Source organism: Poecile atricapillus, chromosome 27 (genome assembly GCF_030490865.1).
Source record: "Poecile atricapillus isolate bPoeAtr1 chromosome 27, bPoeAtr1.hap1, whole genome shotgun sequence".
NCBI classification, from domain to species: Eukaryota; Metazoa; Chordata; class Aves; order Passeriformes; family Paridae; genus Poecile; species Poecile atricapillus.
The window spans coordinates 2,511,281-2,537,705 of record NC_081275.1 but is presented as its reverse complement, the minus strand read 5'-3'; the positions used below and the strand labels follow the sequence as shown (position 1 = coordinate 2,537,705).

At 64.6% G+C, this 26,425-nt stretch overlaps 3 protein-coding genes across 6 annotated transcripts; all 3 read right to left on the bottom strand.

The window, feature by feature from the left end:
- Positions 1-169: 169 nt before the first annotated feature.
- CDC6 (cell division cycle 6) lies at positions 170-4,572 on the bottom strand. 2 transcript variants are annotated; one of them, XM_058857677.1, is made up of 12 exons: positions 4,065-4,572; positions 3,634-3,870; positions 3,198-3,416; positions 2,719-2,918; positions 2,479-2,645; positions 2,237-2,343; positions 1,958-2,097; positions 1,779-1,879; positions 1,566-1,630; positions 1,243-1,442; positions 1,003-1,143; positions 170-895 (listed from the first exon to the last, which is right to left on the bottom strand). In XM_058857677.1, exons 1-12 carry the CDS (start codon positions 4,546-4,548, stop codon positions 806-808), a joined length of 2,151 nt encoding a protein of 716 aa, XP_058713660.1. In that variant the 5' UTR covers positions 4,549-4,572; the 3' UTR covers positions 170-805. The 2 variants fall into 2 exon arrangements, with proteins under 2 accessions (XP_058713660.1, XP_058713662.1); XM_058857679.1 differs by having other exon boundaries at positions 172-895; positions 2,479-2,642.
- Positions 4,573-4,693: 121 nt separating this feature from the next.
- WIPF2 (WAS/WASL interacting protein family member 2) lies at positions 4,694-16,065 on the bottom strand. Of its 3 annotated transcripts, XM_058857684.1 has the most exons (9): positions 15,986-16,026; positions 10,448-10,495; positions 9,671-9,783; positions 9,374-9,506; positions 9,116-9,235; positions 8,065-8,715; positions 6,808-7,017; positions 6,603-6,704; positions 4,694-5,896 (listed from the first exon to the last, which is right to left on the bottom strand). In XM_058857684.1, exons 3-9 carry the CDS (start codon positions 9,731-9,733, stop codon positions 5,856-5,858), a joined length of 1,320 nt encoding a protein of 439 aa, XP_058713667.1. In that variant the 5' UTR covers positions 9,734-9,783; positions 10,448-10,495; positions 15,986-16,026; the 3' UTR covers positions 4,694-5,855. The 3 variants fall into 3 exon arrangements, with proteins under 3 accessions (XP_058713667.1, XP_058713666.1, XP_058713665.1); XM_058857683.1 differs by lacking the exon at positions 10,448-10,495 and having other exon boundaries at positions 15,986-16,065; XM_058857682.1 differs by having other exon boundaries at positions 9,671-14,271; positions 15,986-16,063.
- Positions 16,066-16,882: 817 nt separating this feature from the next.
- RAPGEFL1 (Rap guanine nucleotide exchange factor like 1) lies at positions 16,883-24,505 on the bottom strand. The gene is made up of 15 exons (XM_058858040.1): positions 24,021-24,505; positions 22,071-22,149; positions 21,439-21,589; positions 21,270-21,367; positions 20,725-20,837; positions 20,377-20,544; positions 20,195-20,292; positions 19,945-20,067; positions 19,663-19,841; positions 19,491-19,581; positions 18,613-18,663; positions 18,288-18,375; positions 18,129-18,193; positions 17,797-17,851; positions 16,883-17,064 (listed from the first exon to the last, which is right to left on the bottom strand). Exons 1-15 carry the CDS (start codon positions 24,448-24,450, stop codon positions 16,940-16,942), a joined length of 1,914 nt encoding a protein of 637 aa, XP_058714023.1. The 5' UTR covers positions 24,451-24,505; the 3' UTR covers positions 16,883-16,939.
- Positions 24,506-26,425: the final 1,920 nt, after the last annotated feature.

Genomic DNA, 26,425 nt, shown 5'->3' with positions numbered 1-26,425 from the left:
GCCAGGAGCTGCTGAGGGGCAGCCAGGGGTCCTGGAGGGACAGGGTGGGATGGACAGGCTTGGGGCACAAGCAGAGTCTCATCCTTCCCCACTCCCCCCCACATTTGGAGCCCCCAACACCTCCCTGCAATGAGGAAGCTGCAAAATTAGGTCAAAGCGTCCATTATTTAGTAGAAACAGAGGAGCTGGGGCCAGGAGCTGAGGCTGGGGCTGGAGCCCAGTCCCCACAGCTGTGGGGCAGGCAGAGATTGGGGGAACAGGGATGAAACAGGGGGGACAGGAGCCAGAGCTGAACCTAAAAGACTTTATTTCATGGCAGGAGATAAAGGGAGCCCCGCTCTCCCTCCCCAGGAGTCCCTGCAACCCCTCTGCCCCCACCAGCACCAGGACCCAGAACAGGGCTGGCACTGGGAAGATTCTCCCTGGAGCCAGCGTGATCTGGAGGGTCTCAGAAGGCTCTGAAAGATTTGGGAGCAAACACGGTCCATGACTCATGAAAGGAACAACACCAGACCTTTGGATCACACACCAGGGTGGCAAGGGGAGCCAGGAGCACCCACCACTCACTGCAAAGGGGCTGGGGGAGATGCAGAAGGGTTGGGGGGTGTCCCAGCCTCCCATCTAAGCTCCTATAATGCAGAAATCACAATATAACATTAACAATATTATATTAAAAATCTCAATAAAAAGATCCCAGACTGACAGCAGAACTTGACAAATGTCCAAGACCTTGGGAGCCACTTCTCTGCTCTTGCCACAGCAGCAAAATCCCCCTTGGGGACATGGGGAGGGGGTTGCTGGGGGGTTAGTGCAGCCCCTGGGCCAGGATGCTGCCCACCAGCGCCGTGTCCTGCAGCCTGTGCTCCAGCGCTGCCTCCTCCAGCATCAGGGAAACCTGGGTGGGAGAACAGGGATGCTCAGCACTGTGCTGCCAGATCCTGCTCCAGTCCCACCACTGGATCGTGTCCCATCACCAGACCCTACCCCACCACCCCACGGTACCTTGGCCAGCCGGGCCTCCTTGGCCCTCTTGAGCTCGAGGACACCGCGGGACTCCAGGAGGGTGACAAGGGACAGACACTCGGCCTGGTCGACGGCGGGGAGCTGCTGCCGCCGGCACACCTGGCTGTAGGTGTCGTAGAGCTGGGGAGGGCAGGGGGGGTTACACCACACCCAAGAGACCCCCCAGGACACCCACACCCTGCCCAGGTCCAGCCCTGAGAGGGTCCCACCGCCACTCACCTTCCCCAGGGTCACCTCGCGGGCGTGCGAGTGCCGGGCAAGCAGGAGCAGGGAGCAGAGCAGCATCTTCTGCTGCAGAGGGAAGGTGTCCTGGGCCCCCTGGGACCCCTTTGCCAGCCGGTCCCCAAACACCTCTGAGAGCACCCGGGAGATGTGCAGGAGCCCCACGCGCTTGGGGACAGGAGACGTTGGGGAGTCACCTGTGGGACAGAGAGAGGATCCCAGGGTGATGAGTAAAAGGAGGTGGTACTGGAGAGGGGAGCTCCACAAAGGGAGCCCAGAGGAGCCCCCCCAGGGTTTTGGCTCTGGCAGCAGTGACTCACCCCTGGGCAGTGGCTTCAGCAGGGTCTGGCCTCGCACCTCCAGCTCCACCACCTCCACGGCACGCCTGGGGAGGGACAGCCCTGAGCGCCAGGCAGAGCGGGCACCCCTGCCATGGGCACCCCTGGCACGAGCACCCTGGTGCAGGGAAGCCATGGAGACTCACAGGGACCACGCTGGCCCTGGCACAAGCAGGTTTTGGGGCACACACTGACCTACAGACATCCAGGGCCTTGCGAGCATCACCGGAGACTGCAGAGACCTTGCGGGCACAGAACTGGAGAGCAGCAGAGTCCAGGACGGGGTCGCCTGCCACCTGTGAGGCACCAGGGCCATCAGTGCTGCCACCTGTGTGGACCCCATGTCCCTCCCTCTGTCCCCTCTGCGTCCCCACCTGCCCCAGCCGCTCCTGCAGGATGCGGGTGAGCTGCTCCTTGGTGTAGGGTGGGAAGTGCAGCAGCTGGGGGCTGCCGGCTGGGTGGGCTCCCAGCCTGGCCAGGCTCCGGTCTGTCAGGTCCAGGGCATTGGCCAACCCTGCAGGACAAGGGGAAGAGGAGGATGAGGGCTGTTCTCCAAGGAGGGAGCAGGAGGGGGCTGCAAAAGGAAGTCCCCGTCAACCGCCCCAGAAGAGGGAGGGTGCCCAGGGCGGCAGTGCTACACACTGCACACTCACCCACAAGGACAAGCCTGGAGCCAGGCAGCTGGGGCCACTCAAAGAGGGTGTAGAGCACGTCCTGGCCTTTGCTCTCCAACTGGTCCAGCTCATCCAGCACCAGGAGGCTGTGGGAGAGCCCAGATCAACCCCTGCTCTGTCCCCCCACAGCACTCAGAGCAGGGAGAGCAAAGCTGCTGCCAGCCTGCCTCTCCTGGCAACCAGGGGGATCCCACTCCACCCACCAGACACAGGGAACTCACACCATGGGGCCCTTGGCTGTCAGATGTTTCTCCAGGCTCCGGATACGCTCCCGGCCAGTGGCCACGGGCAGCCCCAGGTGCTGGGCCAGGGCAGGGAAGACGCTCTGGGGGCTGCCCAGTGCCATGCAGTTCAGCACCACAGTCCTGCTCCTGGCCAGCTCATCCTGCTGGGAATGGGAATGTTAGACTGGCCCCCATCCCACTGCCCCCCAGCCCCCCAGTCATGGCCACGGAACACACCTTGCAGTCGAGCAGAACACGGCTCAGACAGGCTGTTTTCCCAGTCCCAGGGGCTCCAGACACGTAGAGGCTGCCAGGACGGCGCCCCAGGACGTGTTCCCGCAGGAACTGCCGGAGGATCCCTGTCTCCCGCTCCCTGCCCTGGAGCTGGTCAGGCACGGCTGCATGCAGCACCTGCTTGGCCTGCTGGTAACAGGTACCTGCATGGGGAGCAAGAGGACTCAGGGAGGGATGTGGCACTGCTGGGACCCCATCCCAACTGATCATCATCCCCATCCATGTCCCCATCCCCATCCCTGCCTTCATATCTATCCCTAGCTGCACATACCCATCCCTATCCTGGGCTCTATCCCCCACCTCATCCCACCCCATCCTTTGCTCCACACTCAACTCTACCCCTATCCATATTCCCAATCCCTCTTCCACCTCTGCATCCCCATCCCATCCATAACCCCACACCCAGCCCTGCCCACACTCACCTTCCTGCCTGAAGAGCCGGGTGCGTGGCTGCTGCCCGCTGAGCCCCGAGCTCCGAGGGGTCTCTGGCCCCCTGCTCCGTGGGGATGGCCCCGGGCTCTTGGGCTGCTCGGGGGAGGCCGAGGGGTCCCCAAAGAGCAGGCGACGGCCCTGGTTCTCTTTGCTGCGCTTGGCCGGGGAGCCAGGCAGGGCATGGAGGACATTGCACAGGTTGTCATCACCTGCAGGGGCAAAAGGCTAATGGTGACACGGTGCCACTCTCCCTGGGGGACTTTGTGCTTCAGCACCCCCAAAAACCCCCGGGAATAGCCCTTCCCGAAATGGGGGCGAAGCTGCAAACGCAGCTGGACCAGAGCCGGATGGGGCTGGGTCCATCTGTCTGCCCCAGCCCCCGGGGTGAGAAGAGGGATCTCGGGGGGTCCTGGCGAAGGCACTCACCCAGGCGTTTGCGGGGGCTCAGGGGTTGCACTTTGGGGCTCAGGGGCTGCGCTGTGGCCCGGCCTGAGCGTGTGTCCGGGGTGGCCTTTCCGGAGTCTGTGGAACGCGGAGAAGGGCGCAGAGCAGGGGCGTCGGGGTCTCTCTTGGCCGAAGGGGTAGCGAGGCGGCGGGCGCTCCTCGTGCGGGGGAAGCCGATGGTGGGCTGGCTCTGCGGGCTGCTGCTGGCCATGGCGGGGGCTACGGGTGGAGGAGGAGAGCGGTCAGAGGGCGGGACCCCGGTCAGGTGAGAAAGACCGCCAGCCCCGCGGGTCCCGGTCACCCCCTGCCCCCCCAAGTCCCAGTCCCCACTGCGCTGTCCCCCATCTCTGGCCCCCATGTGCCACCAAGCCCCCTCAGGTCCCCTCCGGGTCCCCCCCGCTGCCGCCACCAACCTTCTCGCGCCAAATAAGCCCCAGCTCCGCACTTCCCGCCACCAGGCTGAGCTGGCCCCGCCCCCTTCACCCCATTGGCTGCGCCGCTGCCGCCGCCGCCAATCACCGCGGCCCGAGGAAGGGCCGCAACAGAACGGCCAATCAGCGAATGCACCCGAGGCACAGCGGAAAGTGCCGAGCGCGGCCCGCGGGGCATGATGGGAGCTGTAGTCTGCATGCGGGTACTCTGAGCTCCCGGTACCCCCAGTGTTCCCACAGCCCGCACCCCCCCAGCCCAGCCTTCCCCGTACTCCCAGTGCCACCAGTTCGTCCTATACTGCCTTTCTACTGCCATCCAGTCTTGTCTCTCCACGCTCCCAGTACTCCCCATGGTTCCTCCCAGTATTCCCCACCACGCTTCCCCCCATGCTCCCAATGCCCACACTGGCCAATCGCCCCTCCCCCAGCTCCCAGTACCCACTGTCCTCCTTCCCAGTGATCCCATCAGTAACCCTGATCCTGCCTTCCTCCCGCCTTTGTGCTCCCACTACCCTCCACCCTGTGTGCCGAAGTGCCCTGCCCCAGCCCTTGGGCCATTACCCCCATGAAAGAAAAGGGGTTCCTGAGGACCTCCCCCTTAGACAGTGTCCTTGACATTATGTATCACTTTATTACTTTTATTTAAATGTAATTTCCAGCTCCTCCAAATTCCTCTGTTCCCTTTTAAAAGGGCCCCTCACTCTTGGAGGGGCAGAACCGTGTTGAACCTATATTTAACCCAGAGGGCAGCGCTGGGGGGGCTCATTCTCCAGAGAAACCCCCCACTCACCCCTCACCCACCTCGCTCCAGCCTCAACAGGGGAAGGTCCATCCTAGAAAAAAATCCCCTGAATGAGCCCCAAAGCCGTCTGCAGGGGTGGCCCCCCTGCACCCCGTGCCCTTCCTGCTATGGTACAAAGAGATCAGTAACTACGTTAGTGTGACCCCCGCCACGGGAACACGGACAGTCCTGCCGGGACCACCCGTCGGACAGGGAGTGTAAGGCAAAACATCACCGGCCCCCAGGGCCCCCCCACGTACCCCCTGATGCGCCAGACCCAGCACGAATGGCCCCCCCATGTAATTAGTGTTTTCTTGTTAAAATGCTCAAGTTTGGGGGAGTCAGCAGTGAGAGCCAGGAGAACCCCAGGGGGGAGTGCCAGGGGAGCAGTGGTTTTGAGGGGGGCACATGGGGGTGCCACCCCTGTGGGGTCAGACAAAGGGGGTCGGGGTGTCCCTGCATGGTCCCAGTCATGTTCCCCCCCCATCTCCACTGGCTCCTGTGCAAAAAAGCAATGGGTTGTGCCAGGACAACAAGGTTCCACCAGGATAACAAGGCTTTCCCAGGATAATGAGGTGCTGCTGGCCTGTCCCTGCTTCTCCTCGCTCTGGGGGTCTCACAGCATGTCCATTCCCTGCCTGACCCCAGCCTCTCTCCATGAGCCCCCCTGGTCCCAACAGCTGGCACATGGCTCAGCCTCAAGTCCCGTGCCCGGCTCCCAGGCAGATCCCGACCCAGGATCCATGAGGAGGAATGAGGGATGGACTCATCCAGGCTTGCCACGAGGTCACTGAGTCCTGGGGGATGCATAGATGAGGTGGGGCTGGCGGAGCACGCTGGACTGGGGGGATCCACTTGTCCTGGGAAAACCGGAGAGGCTGGGAGTGTGTCATGCAGGATCCGTGGGGCTGGGAGCTGGGGGGGGTCCGGCTGAGGAAGGGGAAGGTGGTCCATGTCTCTGCTCTGGAACAATCCACCTGCACAGCCCGGTTTCACCTGGGGATGGGGGGCAGAGGGGGAGCTCCACGCGTAGCTGGAAGACAAGGAAGCCTGTTGGAAGCGGGAGCTCCGCAGAGCCGGATCCAGCACGTCTGCTTTCCCTCCTCCACACCCCCGCGCCAGCTGCCGGCCCCCCCCGACCTCCCCGCGGAGATCTGGAGCCTGGGATTTGCGCCTGGCAGCAGCCGCTGCAGCCGCACCGAGCTCGGGGCTTTTCAAACCCGCATTAAACATTCATGGCTCTAAAAATAAACGAGCATCCCATTCTCCCCGGAGTCTCCGCCGGGATCCGCAGCGCTGACGCGCAGCACCAAGGGCACTTTGAGCTCTGCCGGGTCCAAGCGCCGGTGCTTGGGGCCTATGCTGGGATATATGCAGGGTCTGCATCCCCCCAGCCCCCTGCCCAGGCTCTGCTGGGGTCCTTTGAGATCCCCTCTGGTACCAAAGGTGCTCAGCAAAGGCAGGAATGAGCCCTGTGGCATTTCCCAGCCGGCAAACCAGGAGCAGGTGGGAGAAGACATCCGCACAGCCCAAATTTCTGTCCCCCTCCACAGCACAGAGAGCTGCCTTCAGGGCTTGGTACTCCTGGGAATGGGGCTCAGAACCCCCAGAACACGGGCAGGACCCAGGGCACGGCCACTGCACCACCCACCCTGTGCAGGGACAAACAGGACAGTGCCAGCCCCAAGGGCACAGGAGGGGAGAGGGAATTTGGGACACCCCTTCCTCCTTCGCCTCACCTCTGTTTGTTTTGCTGGGGTAGATTCTCTGGAAGTATTTATATTCCTCTGGGGCTGGGAAGTCTTCAACGGGATGAAAGGAATATTTGGATTCAAAGTCATCTGTGAAGAAATGGGAAAAGGGGCAGGTGAGGGAGGAGGCTCTGGGGGAGCCAGGCCAAAGCCACAGGGCTCTGAGGGGGATCAGTGCGGGGGTCCCACTCACCCAGGAATGCTCTGACGGTGGAGATGGAGTCCCGGTGCCCGTTCCGCACGGGCGGCGGTGGCGGCGGAGGCCCGGCCGGGGTCCGGGTGGGTGGTGGTGGGGGCTTCCCCCGGCTGGGGGGCTCGGCAGGGCCGTGCAGTCTGTAGGGGGGTGGGGGCGGGGGGGCGTCGCGCCCTCCGTTCCGCAGCATCGGCGGGGGGGGCGGTGGAGCTGCAGGGACAGAGGTGTCAGCAGTGTGACATCCCCGGGGCAAACCCAGGGACATCCCCCAGCTGCTGCGCCAGACCACGGCCCAGGGATGCTCCTACGCTTGCCTGGAGATTTCCTGCTTGCTCCTGACATCTGCATTCCTCATCCCTCCACCAGCTGCAGTGCAGGGACCAGCCAGCCCCGCTGCCCACCCCCAGCTCACCGCCTGCCCCGGGGGCTGCTCCAGCCCTGCATGCTCCCAGCCCACACTGGGCACAGGTCCCTCCACACCAGAGGGGATTCCAGGAGCAGCTATGATCCCGCACGTCCCTGAGTCTGAGGGCAGTGGCTCCATGTGGAGCCAAGATGCTGCCTGCCAGGACTGGAAGCCACATCCGCAGTGTCACCAAGGCAGTGACAGGACCCACAGCCCCTCTGACCCACCTCTCACTCCTGCCCAGCCTCCCGCAGAGGCTCCGTGGCAGTTCGTGCTCCTCATTAGCCTAATTACACCCGGGCTGACAGCACAGAATCCCAGCTGTAGCTCTGAGGAGGGATTCTGGCAGGGCCAGAAGGACGGAGCGGCTTGGCAGGGGCCCAGGCAGGAGCTGCGGTCTGGACGGGGAGCCCAGGAGTGCACGGGGGGGCACCGGGGCGCAGCCAACACCAGTCCCAGCCACGGGGACACGCTCCCGAGGGCTGCACACCCAGGGAAAAGCTTCTCCCTGCTCTGCCATAGCTTTTTGCTCCCTCCCAGTTACATTTAGGAAATTCAGGGGAGCTGTGCTCTGCCACGTTCTCATCTCCTACCCCAGGAGAGTACAGGCAGTTGCCCAGCCATAATCCACTTTCAGCACCAGGCTTGGAAGGAGCTGGATGGTCATGGAACATGACCAAGGACATGTGTTAAACATGGCACTGCAACCCCTGCCCCAGCTCGGTTCCTACACCACACAGGTGTAGTGCAGAAGACTCTCTGTGCCCCAAAGCCAACTCATGCCCATCACCTCCCACCAAATCCTGATCACCCCAGCTGCCCCCAGGCACCGCGGGGCGAGTGGCTCTTACCTGCTCCACGGCTTGGGGGGTCTCTGGCCGGCGGTGGGGGGCGGCTGCTCTGCAGGGACGGGGAGGCAGCAGTGGGTGGTGGCGGTGCCAGACCCCGCAGTGGGCCCGGTGCCTTCCTGTGCAAGGAGTTGTGTCTCTGCGGCAGCTCCGGAGCCGACTCGCTGCCGGGGCTGGAAGGGCCGTTGGGGACACCGGGGGGCTGCCGGTAAGGGGGAGGTGGTGGCGCGAGAGACTGGCCCTGAGCGCCCGACCGGAGACTGACTGGGGAAGGAGGGGGTTTGATGGGCGGTGGGGCAGGGGGTCCGTCCCTGCTGCCAGGCAGGCGCTGTCCCGGGGTGGGCGGCAGCGGCTTCTCCCGGTTGTAGGGTGAGGCCTTGGCGTGCGCTGGAGGGGGGGCCGGGGGGGCGGCGGCACGGCGTCCTGGCGGTGGGGGTGGCGGGGCCGAGGAGCTGTGCTTCATGCCGGTGCTGCCGGTGCTGCCGGGCCGGGACAGGTCAGGCAGGGAGGGCCTCTGCGTGCGCGGCAGTTCCGGTGGGGACCCCCGGCTGCTGTCAGCATCGTCCTGAGGGCGGCTGTTGCTGGCCGGCACGGGGGGCCTGGGAGCAGCTGCTCGGGAGCCAGGGACTTGCAGTGTTTGTTTAGTGGAGCTGTCTGTGGTGAAGGAGAGCACAGTGAGGGGTTGGGCACGACACGGGAGCAGTGCCCTGTCCCTGCACAGAGCCATGGCAGAGGAAGGCCAGGCCACAGCGACGGCTGTCTGGCACAGGCAGGGAGCTGGCACCAAGCACAGCCACACACGGCTCCTCCCTCACCCCTCTACTCTGTGGCCACCACAGAGAACACGGAGTTCAGGAATACACAAAACTCCTGCATCCTCCAAGAGGTCTGCGTGTGGGACTGAAGCTCAGGGAGGGCACAGCTGGGATGTGATTTGGGGTCCCACCTCTGAGCAGCTGAAATCCCCAGGGATACGCAGTGAGATCCTCAACCCCTTCCTGCTCAGGACCCTCCCCAGGGACCCCCACACAGACCGCAGGCCTGTGGCCATTACCTGAGCTGTCCTTGGCTCCCACAGGTCTGAGCTTGGGAACGCCGCCTTGGAAGAGGCCGCCCTTGGGCTGGATGGCGGCTGAGCCGGAGCTGTAGCTGCTGCCACCGCTGCCCTTGGGCTCTGAAAGGAGGGAGGCAAAGAGGTTAAGCCTGGAATTATCCGCTCCTCCAATGAGGAGCTGCTGGGAACCAGATGGGCAAGCGCCCTGCAGGGCACGGCAGCGCCCAGCATGGGGCCGGGAGCCTCCCGGGGACTCACTTTCCAGGATGGGTGCACTCCGGTCATTGATTTGGGTCACTTTCCTGAGCTTGGTCCCTTTACAGATGTCCTGCAGGAGGGCTCCACGGCCCCGCTGCTCCTCTCGGCTCAGCTTCGGCGGTTCCGTGTTCGCCTGGAGAGGAGCAGCAGCTCAGCACCTCCCTGGGACCCGCCGGCACAGGAACAGCCCAGCTCCACATTCCCACCTCCCGGAGCACCCCACCGGGGCGCAATTCCTCTGGCAAGTGGTCCCATGTGGGGACAGGCCACCTCCCTGCCCAGCGAGGTGACCCCTACCTGGCTGAGGGTGGGGGGCGGCGGGGGGCCGGGGGGCGGCGGCGGGGGAGGAGGGATCGGCATCCTGGCGGCTCCGGCTGCTCAGTGCTGGGGGCAGGCCTGGGCACTCATGCCTGCGGGAAGGGAGGAAGCGGTCAGGGAACGCGGGGAAAGCAAAGCTGGCAGTGAAACACAGCCCCGGGGAGTTGTGCTGGTGCCCTGTGCCCGGAGCTGGTGCAGAGCAGCAGCTGGAGCTGCTCTCATAGGCCGTCCCAACACCCTGGAGCAGCAGGTGACACAGGTGGGAGCCAGCATGTCCCCACTCCGAATCCCCAGGGCCCCCACAGCCCCTGGAGTCAAAACCCAGGACATGTCTCACACAACCACCTCGCTCGGCAGACAAAACGCGGCCAAGCTGATCCTGCACCATCCATCCAGCTCCTCCAGCTGCAGCCGGAGGCTGCTCACTTGGGAGTGTGACAGTAGCCCGCCAGCACTGGCACGTGGCCCCATGGCCTCTCCAGCCATGGCCAGGACAAATCTGCCAGATGGCTCCGGCCCCACAACAGCCAGAGCAGCACGGGACTGTCCTGTGGCTCCCATCCCTGAATTTCCCGACCTCTTTTCTCCTACATCAATAACCCCCAGCACTGAAGGCTCTCTGTGCCCCACAACTCCAAAGCCCCCTCAAAGCTGTCCAAGTAATCAGGGAAACCAACTTTCCCAGCACGGATCTGGCCACACTCCAACTCAACTCATCAGAAGCCCAGAACGAACCTGTCTGGCACCAGGGCTCACCTGGAACAGCTCCCGGGGCTCCGCAGGGCCCGGCAGCTCCGCTCGGCACTGGAGACAGAACACAGAGGGAGTGGGGACAGGAAGAGGAGCCTGAATCACTGGGAGGTCACAGGCCCTCGTGCTGCTGACAGCAGGGCTCAGGTAGGGCCTCCCATAGCACCGGCTCAGGGAATAGGAATGTGGTGACTGGAGGCCTTGCTCACCACATGGAGTTCCAGGCACTCGGGATAGACCCTGAGGCAGGGGACAAATGTCCCTCTCTGGGCCACGGATGTCCTTCCCACAGGAAAACCTATTCCACAGTCACTAACGGGAACCACAACACCAACAGGAGGAAAGGACAGGGCAGTTTCACACCTGAATTTCACACACTTCCAATTTCCGGGCCCTGACCTCCAGGGCAGGTGACAGAGGGCATGGGAACAGCCCCCACCGCAGGGAAAGTTCCTTTATGACTCAGGTTTGTACCAGGTATGAACAACCAGATCCCTTCTCACACTCATCTCCTGCTAGATAAACTACAATTCCTAATCCCACAGGATACAGGTCCATCCTCTGTCAGACATTCCCAAGGTGCGAGAATGGGAAGCAGGGAGCAGCAGCATGGCTGCCACAGCAGCGGCTCCCCTGCCCTCAGGCAAACCACTGGCTCTGGGTTCAGGGAAATAAATAAATACCTAAACTGCCTTTTAATTAAAATCAGCTCTTCTACCCTGTGAGAACTCCTCAGCTACAGCTTCATCAGGAAGACATTCCTCCCTCTATCTTACAGCATTTTCCAAGTCACCAGAGACTCCCAGTTCCCCAGTGCCCTCCCATAACAAATGTGGAGCTCCTTCGCCCCAGCCCGAGCTCAAGGCCTCGCATCCAAGAGCCGACATCCATCGATCCCTCCGGACACTCCAGTCGGGAACAACGCCCAGCAAACCCATCCGGCCTGTGCCTTTCCCACTGGAGCAGGATCACAGACGGCTCTGAACGTGCTCGTCTGGGACGTGTTGGAACAGGAACACTTTTCCCTGTGCTCCTTCCCACCTGCAGTGGGATCACAGGGCCAGGGTGGCACGAGTGGCTCCGGGCAGAGACCCAGCCGTGCTGGATCAGCTGCCGGAGGGAATTAGCAGGGATCCAGCTGAGGAACGCGCCAGGTAATGATACTCTTGACTTGGGCTCGTGTGTCACAGCCCTGAGCCAGCACAGGAGTGATGCCAGGGCCACCACCTCTGCTCCCGACCCACGGGAACGTCACACATTGTGTCCCCGCTCTGCTCCTGCGCCAGCTGGTTACTCCCAGGGTGACACTTCCCTCGGTGGCCCCTGTGACAGGAACACATCTCACAGACAGACAAACAGGGGTTTGTCAGCTGGCACAAACCATCCAGTGCCACCCGTGCCAGGCCAGCACTGCTGGGGTCTCTGAGTGTGACCTGCTGACACCCTGTGACAGGCTCCAGACAATCCACAGGGACCTGTAGGACAAGGAGGCTGTTTCTACAAACAGATCACGAGTCACTATCTCCCCTCTAAGGTGCCCTTACAGCAAAACCTGCGCTCAGATCCAGGCTCTGACCTAGAAGAGCGAGAGGAAGGGAGAGAAGAGTTTAAGCTAAAGCAGCTTGAGGATAAACTGGAGCTGAATTCCCAAGAAACAGGTCATTCCATTTCAGCGCACGGCCCCGTTTGGGCTGGGGATTAACAGCAAAGGTCACATTGAAAAACCAAAATCGAGAGGCCCCAAACTCAGCACATGGCTGGGAAAAGCTAAGAGCTCCGTGTGGGAACGGTGCCTTTGAAATACAGCCTGGATCTTTCATGTGCAAGAAGACAGACCCAGCTGATACAGATTAGGGAGACAGGAGCTAAATCCTCCAGGAAAAGAAAAAAAGGGGGGGGGGAATCTCCTCCCAGCACCCCTTCATGCCTGGCAGAAGCTATCCCTGAGAACAACGCTCCGACTTCTCCACACTCCTTCTCCTTTGTTCTTCTTTACCAGGACCCTTCCACCAAGACACATCAGAGCCTCTGAGGGCTCCATATGCCATGGTGGCAGCTCCCTGTGCTCGCAGGGAAAGCGGCTCGGAAGAGCTGAATCCAGAGACACCAGCGGATAAAAGCTGGGCTGAGGCAGGAGGGGCAGGTTTACACAGTGCCTTTGCTTTTCCAATCCAAACCAAACCTCAGGAAAGCTCTGAGCAAAGCATGAGGAAAACAAGGTGTGAAAAGCTGTCCCTTGGGAGGAGGGAGAGATCAGGAGATCGAGGTCACCCTGTGGAAAGCTGCTTCAGAGCTGCTGCTCCACAGGCTGGAGGACACCATGGCCACAGACCCCTCTGCAGTGTTTCGGATCAGCACTTCCCTGCCAACCCTGGGATCAAAACATTACTAAATCCCAAGAACTTGACATTCAGCTGCCCCTTGTCCCTTAAAAGCAGCAGGATTGAGCAGATCTGGCCCAGCCACAGAGACACACCACATTTTCCAGGCATTTTTCAAGTCCCTGTTTGCTGTGGAGGGAATTGAAACGCTCTCCCCAGCAGCAGCCCCCATCCCACTCATCCCAGGGGGATTGCTGCTGGAGCAGGACAGGCAGCAGCAGTGACCTTCAGCCGCCTATTTCCTCGCTTTTCAGGGGGATTTGGGCTCCGGGCGGATTTGTATTTCACATTTGCAAGCCCGAGCTGCAGCGCCTCATCCTCAGGGAGGCTTTGAACTGCAGATCAAGAGGAATTTCCACCCTCTGATGTCGGTGCAGAAATGCGGCCGCACCGGTTTGGGAACGACTTCCAAGGCTGGACCTCTCCAACACCCGCCCCCGCGCCTTTATCTTCCCTCTCTTCCCATCCAAACCCGCAGTTCCTCGTTACCCCCTCCCAAATTCCAACCCTGTCCTCCGCAGCCTGACATTCCTGCCCGCTCCCGAGGAGCTGAGGATGCTACATAAATAATTTATCCTGAGCGACAGCCATCGCAGGATTTAAGGTCATTCAGGCTTTTAAAATCCTATCAGCATGCTTCCCGAGCCGAGCTGCCAGCTCCATTTGGAGCATCCCGGGGAGCCGGTGCATCCCTGCGTGCAGACAGACAGACACGCTCCGGCCCCGCGGGATCCAGACGCTCCCTGTGAATTATTAACGATCCGCGGGCTCTGACGAGGCGTTTTTAACAAAAACTCCAGAGTTTCTAACTCCTCAGGGACGAGCTCCACAGCCTCAGTTTCCCCATTCACTCACAGCTTCTACAACCTCAGTTTCCCTATCTATCCACAGCTTCCACATCCTCAGTTTTCCTCTCCAGAGTTTCCTCAGCCTCAATTTCCCTGTCCACAGTTTCCCCACCCTGGCTTTCCCCAACCACAGAACCCCCAGCTCAGTCTGTCCCTTGCTCCCATCTCATCTCAGGTCACTCAGCAGAGGAAACCTTTAATCAGGAGCAAGGAACCCTGTCCCGAAATTCCGCTGCAGCAAAAGGAAAAGCAGGAAAAGCCCGTCCTGCCAGGCCCGCAGCCTTCCCTGCCCGCCCCCTTTGCCGAAGAGGCAAAAGGAAGCCGGGAAGGGAGAGGTGGCACACGAGGGGCTGGGCAGGAACCGAGGGGCTGGGCAGGAACTGTTGAATTATTCCAGCGGGAGGAAGCGGCGGGAGACGAGAGGACTTCCCGGTTCCTTTGAGCCGGAGCTGGGAATTCCGGGTGCAGCGATCCTGACAGCAAACCCAACAGAGTGGACACGTACTCCCGGTGCACCGGCCTCCCCATCCATGCTGCCTTCGGCACGGTGGTCAGGAAGGCTGCTGGACCAGGAGCAGGGAGTCCTGGATGTTGTGTTTTCCTGGAGCAGAAGGGACAACTCAACTCCAGCGTTGTCCAGAAAAGCTGTGGCTGCCTCATCCCTAGAATTGTTCCAGCTTGGACGGGGCTTGGAACAACCCCTTCCACTGGAAGATGGGATTTAAGGCCATTTCCAACTCATGTCATTCCAGGATTACATGGAACTCTGTGTCCATGGTCATCCCTAAGCCACCACAGGCTCCAAAAGGTCTGCCCCCCCTTCTCCTGCACCCCAAATAGGGTCCCTCCTCTCCCAACAGGCCCCAGTGCATCCCCAGCCCTTACTGGTTCTGGGCACCCACAGGGTGGGGGTCCAGGGGGGTCCTGGGAGTCAGTGTGAGGGTCCCAGGGGTCACAGAGCGGGTCCAGGGGGATGCTGGCAAGGGTGGAGGGGTCCCAAGGGTCATGGCAGGGGTCCCAGACAGACACAAGGGTCACACTGGGGGTCCCTGGCCCCTGGTCCTGCCCAACAGCCCCAGACAGGTCTTGGGGAGGGGATGCTGAGGTGACTCAGGAGTCAGGGAGGAGGGGTCAATGGGGGTCTCAGAGCTCATGAGGGAGTCCCAGGGGACACTCTGGGGTCAGTCTCCATGCTGGGGGTCCCTATGGTGGGATCCCAGGCACCTGGCCCCACCGTTTCTGGGCACCCCCAGGCTGGGGGTCAGGGGGCTCCTGGGGAGGGGTGGAAGAGTCCAGGGTATCAACATGGGGGTCTCAGAGGGGTGCCAGGAGTCACTGGGGGAGTCCCATGCCCCCAGCCCTGTCAGCTCTGGAGACCCTTAGGTTGGGGGTCCTGGGGAGGGGTCCCTGAAGTCACCCAGGGGTCAGGGTGAAGGGGTCAGTGTAGGGATCTCAGGGCAGTCCTAGAGGACACCCTGGGGTCAGGGTGAAGGGGTCAGTGTAGGGATCTCAGGGCAGTCCTAGAGGACACCCTGGGGTCAGGGTGGAGGTCCCAGACCCCTGGCTCCGCTGGTTCCAGCCAACCCAAAGACAGGAGTCCAAGGAGGGATAGAGAAGCCCAGAAGGTCAGTGTGGGAATCCCAGGGGGTCCCAGGCCATGGTCCTGCCAGTTCCAGGCACACCGGGATGGGGGAACAAGGAGGGTCCTGGGGAGGGATCCCACACATAATCAAAGGGTCAGGCTGGACAGGGAAGGTCAAGGACAGTACGGGGGTCTCAGTGGGGGTCCATGGGGGTGCTGGGGACGGCTCTCAGAGGAGAACTAGAGGTCAGAGTGGGGGTCCCGATGGTGGTGGGGTCACAGGCCCCCAGACCCGCCTGTTCTGAGCACACCCAAGCTGGGGGTGCAGGGTAGTTCTGGGGAAGGGTCCCTGAGGTGCCCCAGGGGTCAGGGGGCTGGGAGATCTCACAGGGGTCCCAGGGGTCAGGGTGGGAGGGTCCAGGGGGTCCATGGGGGGGCTGCAGCCCCCCCCGGCCTCGCCGGTTCCTGGCACTCCACAGCGGGGCCCGTGGACCCCTCAGACGGCCCCAGGGACCCCTCAGACGGCGCCGAGGACCCTCAGCCGGCCCCGGGCAGCCCCCAGATCCGCGCAGGCCTCAGCGCAACCCCCGCCCCGCCGGTCCCAGGCTCCGCACAGGCGCCACACGCCCACCCCAAGCCACCACACCCCACTCAGGGGTCCCGCGGCCGCAGTCCCGGCCCCGCGAGCCCCAGCCCGGCCCCGCCGATCCCCCCCCGGCCCTCCCCCGCTCACCCGCGGCTCCTCCCGCCGCTCCCGGCCCCGGCCCCAGCCCCGCCGAACGAAATGGCGGTCGTGGCCCTTCTGCGCCTGCGCGACCGAACCGGATGTGGGCGGGGCACGGCGGGGCGGCAGCGCCATGATGAGGAGGTCGGATGGCCGTGAGAGAAGGGCCCATCATCGCCATCTTGGGAAGGTCACGCTGGCTCTGTCGGCGCCCAGCGCCACGGCGCCCCGGTGATGGAAGGCAGAGCAGCACCAGCGAGAAGAAATCCCTCACTCTGTGCCGAAACGCTGCTGAAGGCCCGTGATGCCCGTCTACGCCGCCTGTCCCACCCCTTCCGCCATATTGAGAAGGTCCACAGCAATCGCCATGGTGAGATGGTTGACTGAGACCTTTTGTGGTCGCCATGCTTGGAAGGTCGAATATTGGCTTCCTGCTTCCGCCATCTTGGGAAGGTCGGTTCCATCCTGTCCGTAGCGGGGCCGTGACGTCACCGACAGCGAGTGTGACGTCACTCCCGCCATGACCTCGCTCCCTAGCATGACATCAGAGCCGGGTGCCGGGACAGACTTTTATTGGGGCTCCCCGCCCCACCCCCAGCTTCATTGATTATTTTAATTTTCTTAATTTTTTTTTTCCTTTTTTCCTCCTTTTTCTTAAAAAATAAATGTACAATTCCGGACAGCGGCGGTAGAAAATATACACGTCTGGGGGGGCGGGCCACACATACAAAAATAGAGGGGACAGGGGGGACATGGCCCCCCCCAGGGGCCCCTGTGCCCCAGCCAGGGGAGGGGGCGGGGGGAGAGGGGGATGCGCCAGGGGGGTCCCCAAACCCACACCCCCCCCACCGAGGGTGGGGGCAGCACCCAAGGGCCGGGGCTGGGCAAAGTGCGTCAGTGCTGGGGGGCTCCGGGCCCCCCGGGGGGGTCCCGGGGTTTGGGGGTCCCGGGGTGGGCCCCCCCTCACTGGCTGCCAGGCTCCAGCTTGTAGGAGAGCTCGAAGAGCAGGTTCTGGTTGTCGATGACGCGAAGCTGCCGCACGTAAGCCTTGGTCTGCAGCTGGGCCGGCGACGCCTCCAGCTCCAGGCCTGGAACAGCCCGGAACAGAGCGGGGAAACGGGGATGGAGGGATGGGAAAACGCAGGGTGGGAACGGAGAGGATGGAAGATATGGGAATGGGGATGTGGGAGTGATGATGGAGGGATGCAGGGATGGATGGAGAGGGATGGAAGTACGCAGGGATGGCGAGGCAGCAGTGGGAAGGCAGGGGATGTGGGGATGGAGATGAGGGGATGGAGATGAGGGGATGGAGGGGATGTGGGGATGGAGGGGATGTGGGGATGGATGGGATGTGGGGATGCAGGGGATGTGGGGATGCAGGGGATGTGGGGATGGAGATGAGGGGATGGAGGGGATGTGGGGATGGAGGGGATGTGGGGATGCAGGGGATGTGGGGATGCAGGGGATGCGGGAAGGAAATGGGCATTGAAGAATGGAAGAGGTGCAGGGGATGCAGATGAAGGGATGGGGATGCAGGGACAGAGATGGGGATAAAATGGAAATGTGGGAACGGGGATGGGGACAGGGATGAAGGGATAGGGATTCAGGCATGCAGGAATGGGGATTCAGGAACAGGGATTCAGGAATCGGGGATGCAGAGTGAAGGGATGGATGAGGATGCAGGGATTTAGGGATGGAGGGGCATTGGCAAAGAGGTGTGAGGATGCTCTGGCCACATCCCCACCCCTCAGGGCCAGCCCTGCAGGTTCAGGGCTGTGTGGGGTCCCCCAGCAGTGCCCCCTCCCCGTCCCCCCACTCACAGAGGGGGCGGCTCCGGTACTTGCGCACGGTTCTCACTTTCTCAGCGATGCAGTGCTGGGGCACAGAGAGACCCCAGAGTCAGCCCCAGCCCCCCCTGACCCCTCCAGGAGCCTCCTGCACAACCCCCACCCTCGGGGACCCCCCCCCCCCACCCTCGGGGACCCTCCCTGGATCCTGTTTTGCACCCAGGACACCCTGAACCCTCCCACCCCCCCAGAGAGGGGAGCCCCAAACCCTCGGGGGAGGAGGTCACGTCCAGCCCCTCAGGGGGTCCCCTCTCCCCTGCCCCCATCCTGGGGGTCCCTCTGCCCCATCCCCCCCCAGAACCCACCAGTTTCTCCACATTGACCAGCCCGTCCAGGAGGGTCTTGCTGCCTTCATGCAGGAAGGTGAGATCTGGGGCAGAGAGGGGGTGATGGGGGGGGGGGGTCCCATGGGGTGTCAGAGGGACCCCAACCCACCAAGGGGAAGCCCCTGAGACCCCCCTCACCTTTGAGGATGAGTGGCACGAAGGGGATGAGTGGGGGCTTCATCTTGGCCAGCACCTCCCGGTAGGTCTTGTGGTTCCTGCAGGGGTCCTGGGGGGGAATTGGGGGGTCAGGCTTTGAGGGGAGCCCCCAGGGGCACCCTGGACCCCCCCCCCACCCTGGTGGCCCTGGGTGTGGGGCTGGTGGCCTGTGGGAGAGGGGCAAGGACACCCCAGGCTACCCTGGGACACCTCGGGAACGTCCCCTGCTCACCAGCACCCCAAACTCCCCCAGGGGAGGCCTGGGGACCCCCCAAGACCCAGAGCAGCCCCCACACCCCTCACCCACCGTCAGGTTCTCAAACTTCCGAAACAGATTCTTGAATTTCCCTGGAAGCTTCTGGAAGACAAAAACGGGGAGAGGATAGGTAGCATCCAACAGGGTCAGGGAGCACCAAAGAGGAGGGCAGGAGCATCCAGGAGGTTCTGGGAGAGCCCAGGAGGTTCTGGGAGAGCCCAGGAAAGGGTCAGGGAACATCTGAGGGTGTCCAGAAAGGCCCAGGAAGGTCTGGAAGCATCCAGGGGTAGTCTGGGAGCATCCAGAGGATTCCTGGAAGCACTGAGGTGGGGGTGAGAGCCCCTGGAGGGTTCCAAGAGTGCTCAAAGTGGGGTCAGGAAGAACCCAGGAGAGTTCTGGGAGCAGCCAGGTGTGGGCACGAGCATCCCAAGGGTCCTAGATGCGCTTGGGCAGTGTCAGGGAGCACCCAGGGGTGGACTGAGAACATCCAGAGAATCCTGGGAGCACTGGAGAGTGGGGTGGGAGTGCTCAGGGGCAGTTCAGGAGCACCCAGAGAAGTTCTGGGAGTACTGAAGGGGAAGGGAGTTCCTGGGGGGGTTCCAAGAACACACAAGAGGCATCTGAAACAACCCAAGAAAGATCTAGGAGCAGCCAGGTGTGGGCACGAGCACCCCGAGGGTCCTGGGAGCACCCAGGGGCTGTCAGGGAGCAGCCAGGGGTGGTCTGGGAGCATCCAGGGGTGGTCTGGGAGCATCCAGAGAGTCCTGGGGAGCACTGGAGGGGGGGGTGGGAGCTCCCAGAGGGAACAGGTAGCACCCAGGAGCAGACTGGGATCACACAGGAAAGGGTCAGGGAGCACCTGGGGGCGTTCAGAAAGGCACAGGAAGATCTGGGAGCACCGTGGGGGTCAGGGGCACCCCAGCCCTCACCTCCCAGGTGAGGCGCAGGCGGCTGATGGCGGCATTGTTGAGGCCGATGACGATGGCGTAGAAGGAGAGCATGTCCTGGTTCTGCTTACAGCTGGTGGGGGACAGCGTGAGGGGCGGGCTGGGGCACCGCAGGGACCCCTCCCCGCAGCCCCCCGTGGTCCCCCCCACTCACATAGCAGCGATCTTGATGAGCTTCTTGAGCAGGTGGGCTCGCTTGCCCAGCCCCTCGCAGAGCAGCAGCTCCGTGCCCACCCAGTGCTGCACCTCACTGCAGCGCTGCAGCAGCAGCTCCAGGTTCGCCGTCTCCCGCCGGCCCCGCTCCCCGTGGAACACGTAATCCACGAATTCCAGCTGTGGGGGGGACACACACATTCCATCAGAGCCCCCCTCCCGCTTTCCACAGCGCGGCGAATCCCGCGACCCCCCCACCAGCACCCCCGGGTCCCCCCCAAACCTCGTGGATGCAGCGGAAGAGCTCCCAGTGGAAGGCTGTGAGGTGGTTGGCGACATCCTCGGGCTCGGCGCGGTGGATCTCGGTGTCCCCCGGGACCACCTGGATCTCCTCGGGCAGCGGCACCTGCGAGGGGACACGGACGGGGCGCTCAGGGGGTGCCACCCCCTCCCCGGTCCCCCCGGTTCTGCAGGGGGTGATGGCGGTGCCAGGGCCGGGGTCCCTGCCGGGGTGTCCCCACCACGGGGCTCACCAGGGAGTCGAAAGTGTCCCTGGTGCAGGCGAAGAGGTGGCTGTTGATGCCCAGGGTGGTGAACACGCACTCCTCGCTGGGCTGCAGCACCGCTTTCTCTGCCGGGGGGCACAGGGTGGGGTCAGCACCGGCCGGACCCCCCCCAGACCCCGCTCGCAGCCTCCCCCAGGCCCCCCGGGCACCTCCGGACGAGGCCATGGTGACGAGGATGAGGGCGTCCCCGCGGGCGCTCTGCTCCTCCGAGTACTGGAGCTTCTCGGTGACCGAGGCCAGGATGTCCTGCACCGAGGCCGAGAGGCGGCTGCGGATGGTGACGTACGAGTGGTCGGGCATGTACACGCGGCAGAAAACTGGGGAGAGGGCGGGGGGTCAGCGCCGGGCACCCCCACACCACCCCGGGCACTGCCCACCGGGGAAACTGAGGCACGGAGCGGGCCCTGAGCAGACCCGCAGAGGGCACGGCCCCGTTCAGCGGCCGGTGGGTCACGGAGGGGACCCCAAACTCCCTCAGCTCCCCCCCAGTCACTCACTCTCGTCAGAACCCCGAAATGCCACCCGGGTCTGCAGGCAGGAGTCGATGCGTCGGAAATGCCGGAACAGAGGCTTCACCTGCTTGTTCGGCGGGGGGGTCTCGTCGGCCACCCTGGGATGGGGGGGCACAGGACAAGGCTCAGGCAGAGCCCCGGACCCCCGGGACTGCACCCCGAGACCCGCGGGGTGCCCCGGCAGCCCCCACCCACGGCAGGTTGGGCACAGGGGGGGCAGCGGGGCACGCTGAGGGTGCAGTGGGGAGGGGTCCGAGGCTGAGCGTGGCCTCATGCTCCCCCCCCAGAGCGGGGCACAGTGCTGGATTGTGGAGGAAGACACCAGGGTGGGCTGCTACCACAACTCCTTGTCCTTCTTGGGGACTCCCTGACCCACAGGGACCCCCAGGACCCTCTGCCCTCCCCAGGGACCTCCTGGCCCAGAGGGAATCTCAGGGCTCCCTGCCCTCCCTGGGGACCCCTGACCGACGGTGACCCCTGCTCGCCCCCGGCTGCCAGGTACCCCCAGGACCCCCTGAGCCTCTTCTCACTTGAGCTCCACGGTCTCCACGAGCTGGTGCAGCTTGATGATCTCGTCCTCCAGCTCGTGGTAGAGGGACGTGTCCTTCATGATGAGCAGGTAAAGCTCCTGTGGGGCGAGAGGGCTCAGGGCCAGGACTGCAGGAGACTCAGGGGGGGACAGGGGAAGGGGACACCCACCTTGATGACCTTCCCGGCGCTCTCCTCCTCCTGCAGGAGCCCCTTGTAGGTCTCGAGGAAGTGCAGCAGCACGGCCAGCACCGCCCGCTTGCGCCGCAGCCCGGACCCCTCCTCCCAGTGCGCCGGGGGACTGCCCGCAGCCAGCACAAAGGTGGCACTGTCAAGGAGGTGCCACGGCAAGGAGGGACCCTCGGCCACCCCCTCCAGCACCCACTGCACCGAGGGACCTCATTGAGGGTCGTTCTGACCTCCCTGGTAGCACCACACTGCCCACCTCGCACCCAAACCCGTAGCCCACCCTCATTGCACCCCAACCCCGTCCTTGCTGCTCTTGTGAGCCCCCCCAGAGCACCCCGCTGCCCTCCCCGTGTTCCACTTCTCTTTGCAACCTCATGCCCACCCTTGTGTCACCCTTATGGCCACCCTTGTGCCACCTTCACGGCACCCTGATGACGATGCTGGTGCCTCCTGGTTTCACCCTCATGCCAACTCTTGTGCCACCACCATGTCCCCTTCATGGCCCCCTTATGCCCACCCTCACTGCACCCCAATTCCCTCCTCATGGCCAGCCTCAGACCCCTCCTCACCCACCCTGGTGCCCACCCTCGTGGCCCCCGGGCCCCCCAGGATATTGCTGGTGCAGCTGCTGCAGGAAGCGCTCGGTGGGCAGGAACAGCGAGTGGGTGAGCACGATGTCATCCAGCAGCGACTCTGGGGGGACAGGGGGACAGGCGTGGGCACCCCCCCATAGAGCCCCCCGACACCTCCGGGGGGTGGATGGGTGAGGGGAGCGATGGTAATTCGCAGGGTGACACCGGGAGAGGCTGAGCCCCACGCGAACCCTCCCGCCCCGCGCCAGCGCTGACTCAGGGCCCGCTCCCAGCCCCGGGGCAACCGGGCCCGGCCGAGCCGGTGTGGGGGCAGAGGCGCCGGCAGGGCGGGACCGGGGCCGCGACGCCCCGGCACACCCGGGAGCCCTGTGAGAGCTCGGCCGCGGGCACAGCAGGATACTGAGAAGGGAAACTGAGGCAGGCAGCTTGGGGCACAGCGGGCGGGTGCCACAGCCGGGCTCTCAGGGTGGCACCACCCTGTGAAGGTGTTGTGGCAAGGCCAGGTGAGCCGAGGGCCCGGTACAGACATCAGTCACCGGCACGACCTTTGGACAAGGCACCGCTCCCTCGCCCGGCACCAGCGCAACCCTCGGCCCCGAGCGGGTCCCCAGCCGGGGCTGCCCGAGGGACTGTGCCCAGGTGCCCGGGGATCCTGCGGTGGGATCTCAGAGCCCTTCCAAGGCCCGAGGACCTGACCCACGGAGGGGCCATGCAGAGCATCCACCCAGGCAGTCCCCAGTCGCCCCCCAGACCGTTAACCCGGTCATGGATCAGTGGCAGGGCAGGGCAGAGGGTCCCCTGGCACTCCCGCGCCAGGCACAGCACCCACGGGGCCTCAGCTGCTGCCGAAAGCAGGACACGGGACAGGCAGTCTGGGGCACAGGGACAGGCAGGGGCACCAGCGGCACGGGGGGTGCAGGTACACGGCTCCCACCTCTCCCAACCCCGAGTGCAGCCCCCTGCCAGTTTCTGTCTGTGGGGCAGGAGTTGAACACTCCCCCCATCCCTTCAGGTTGCAGCCCCCTCCAGTCCTGCCTCAGTTTCCCCATCCCTCTGCGGCACTCACACTGTACACCAGAGCCACAGGGAGGTTTCCCCGTGTCGGAACCCCCGTGCTGGCTCCTGCCCCCTTGCTCCCTGCCAACCCGGGCACCACCAGGCCTGGCAGCGTGTTTGTGCAGGGAGGACCTGGCGTTGCCAGTCCCAGCTCGCCCCTACCCGAGGGCTCCTCTTGTCGGTGGTTGCACCCAATCCCGGCCTTGGCATCACTGGAGCTGGGGGCTGGCAGTGGCCTGGGGTCCCCGACGGCCCCTGGTCCCAGCAGCCAAGTGGGATTGGCCGGGACAGGGATCGCCGAGGTGTGGGAAGGCTCCCACCCACCTGCATCCAGCCTGGCTCCCACCCAGCTCTGGCACCGAAAAAAACCCCAACACACGGGCACGGGGAGCCACGGTGGGACAGCAGCCACTGTGCCAGTGGAAAGGGGCGTCCAACCAGCCCCCCCTCCACTGCAGCTCCAGTCGGGGCTAATTTTAGCACCAGGAGGATGTTAAGGACCATCCAACCAGGAGGTGGATGCTGCAGTGACTGCCGGTGCCTGGCCAACACCGGCCCCCACCGAGCTGGCGCTGCCATTGAGCCCATAACCCCATGCCAGCCCTTCTGCGGCGCTGTCTTGCCCGGGGAACCCCTGCCCACCCCGCTGCCACGGACACCCTGCCCCGGCGGGGACCCAGCCTTGACCTTGTCACCCCAACCGGGCACCGCTGTGCCCTGCGCAGGGCTACCCGCCTCACCGGGCACCGGGGTCCCGCACCCCGCTGTCCCCCGCCCCGGCATCCACCACCGCATCTCCCCCGCAAGCAGCGGCCGCCCCCGGTCTCTCCCCGCACCGCCGCATCGCCCGCGACCCACGCGCTCCCCGCCGCGGGCATCCCCGCAGCCCGTCCCGGCGGTCCCGGAGCCCCGTACCTGCCCCGCAGCCCCTCCCGTGTGCAGCCGCCGGCAGCCGGTCGAGGAGCGCGGCCAGGAGCCGCTCGGGGGGCGCGGGCGCGGCGGGGGCGCAGCCGCAGCCGCAGCAGCACCGGGCGGCGGGCGGCGGCTCCGGGCTCGGCGGCTCCCGGTCCCGATCCCGGTCCCGGTGGCGGTCGCAGCCCGGTGACGGGTCCTCAGGGGAGCGGAGCGGCGCCTCGGGCGGCCGTAGCTCCAGCCAGCGGCCCTCGCCCCCCGGTACCGGCCCCGCGGGCCCCGCCGGCTCCTCGGGGGAAGCGGGCGGGCGCGACAGGCTCTGCCGCCGCGGCGCCGGCACCGACCCCGGCCCCGGTACCTGCCCCGGGGGGGCGGCGGGGCGGACGGGCAGGTGCGAGCCCGGCTTCTTCAGCAACTTCTCCAGCGGCTTCATGGCCGCCCGGGCGCGGCGGCGGCGGCGGCTCAGGGGCCCATCGGCGGCGGTGGCGGCTCCGTTCGGCTCCGCTCGGGCTCGGGCCGCGGCGCCGTTCCCCGCCCGCCCCGCACCGGTTGCGCGTTGCGCCCGCCCCACACCGGCCCCGCCGCCAGCACCGCCCCGCCCCGTTACGGCCCCGCCGCCGCCGACCCCGGCACCTGCCCGCCCCTTTCCCCGCACCGCCGCCGCCCCCGGGCCCGCCAACGGCACCTGCCCGCCCCCTCCCCGCACCACCGCACTCGGTACCGAACCCGCCCCGGGGCTGTGGTGACACCGGCTCGCAGCAGGACGCGGTCACCCCCCGCTTCCCCGCGCAGGTGATGCATTACACACCCCCGCATCCATCTCCCCGCATTCCCCTGTCGCATCCCCGGGGTACCACCACGGCCCCCCCCTCCACCGTACAGCACGGGGGGACACAGCCAGAGCCTATCACCCCCCGGTCACACACCGCGACCAGGGGACACAGCCCCGCAGCCCCCCGCCACGTGCTGCCTCACACCCCCGGCACACCCCCGGCACACCCCCGTGCTCGGTCCCCCCCTGCACACCCGCACAGTTCCCCCCTGCCAGCCCAGGGGCACACGGCACCGCCCTTCCCCAGTGCTGCCCCTCCCCAGTGTCCCCTGCACGGGGGGCACATCCCCAGCTGTGGGGTGACCCGGACCCCCAGCCCAGCTCTCTGCACCCGCCGCAGCGTGAGAAAAGGCCGGGGGTGGGTGCGAGACCCCCCACCCTGGCACCCCTGGGGCTGAGTCCCCCCGCGGGCAGGGTGGGCAGGTCGGGGTGGCTGCCAGACCCCATCCTCCGCCGCCTGCCAGGCTGGAACGGGCCCCGGCGTGCCGGGGCAGGTTCCGGGGAAGGTTCCGGGGCAGGGCAGGGCGAGATGTGGCGCTTGCCTAGGGCTGATCCTCCTGCTCCGCTCCCGCGGGGTGCAGAGCGCCCATCCTGCCCATGCCCGCTGCCCCCAGTCCCACCTTGCACCCTTTGGACAGGCCAGTGGGTGCAAGTGCCCTTCTCCCTGGCCCACCCCCTGCAAAAACACGGCCCTGTGGTGGGATGGTGGCAGCGGCTGGGAGGACACAGCAAGTGACCCCATGGCCTCTGCTGGGCCCCACTGCCCAGGGGTTTGGGTAGAGATGGAGGAACGAGGGTCCCGGCAGCTCCCGCTTTGTTCCCGCTTCGCCTCCACCCGGCAGTTGCCTGGCAACTCCATCCGTGCGGCTGCCTGAGAGCGGCAAAACACGTCCCCACATCCCCATCCCCAGCTGCATGAGGTCCTGCCGGGATGGCACAGCACGGCAAGGCCCGGCACGTCCCTCCTCTATTCCTCCAGCCTCCACATCCCCCACACCCCATCCAATACCCCCAAAAAATCCCACTCTGTTGAGCTCCTCCATCCCCTTTCCCCACAGTATCCAGACAAGGGTTCTCGGACCCGGGTGCAAGTGGTGCTGCTGGGAAAGTTCAGCCACGCAGAGAGGGGCTTCTCCTGACAGGAGGAAGGGAAACTGAGGCACGGAGACACCCTGAGACCCCACTCACTGGTGGCAACGGGGATGCGCTGACCCACACGAGCAAGAGGGACCTGGAGCACTGTGCCATGCTGAGGGCAATGCTCCCCTTGGGAAAGGTGTCCCAGATCTGGCCTGCCTCATCCCCTCTCCCCATGTCAGCAGGGACGGGGGCACTGCTGGCGCAGAGCGAACTATTGGCTTAATTAATTTGCTGTTATTTCTCCTAATGAGCTGGGATCTGGAGCGGGCGCTTCCCTCGGTTGGCAGCCAGCGCATTCCCCCGCCCCGGCAGTGAGCCGGGGGTGCGAAGCCTCCAGGCACTGCTCAAAACAGACCGTGTGTAGGAGGGAAAAATTACACCCCGGGAAAAATCCCTCCCCAAGCCAGCTCCTTAACCCACTTCCCAGCTGCAGCGC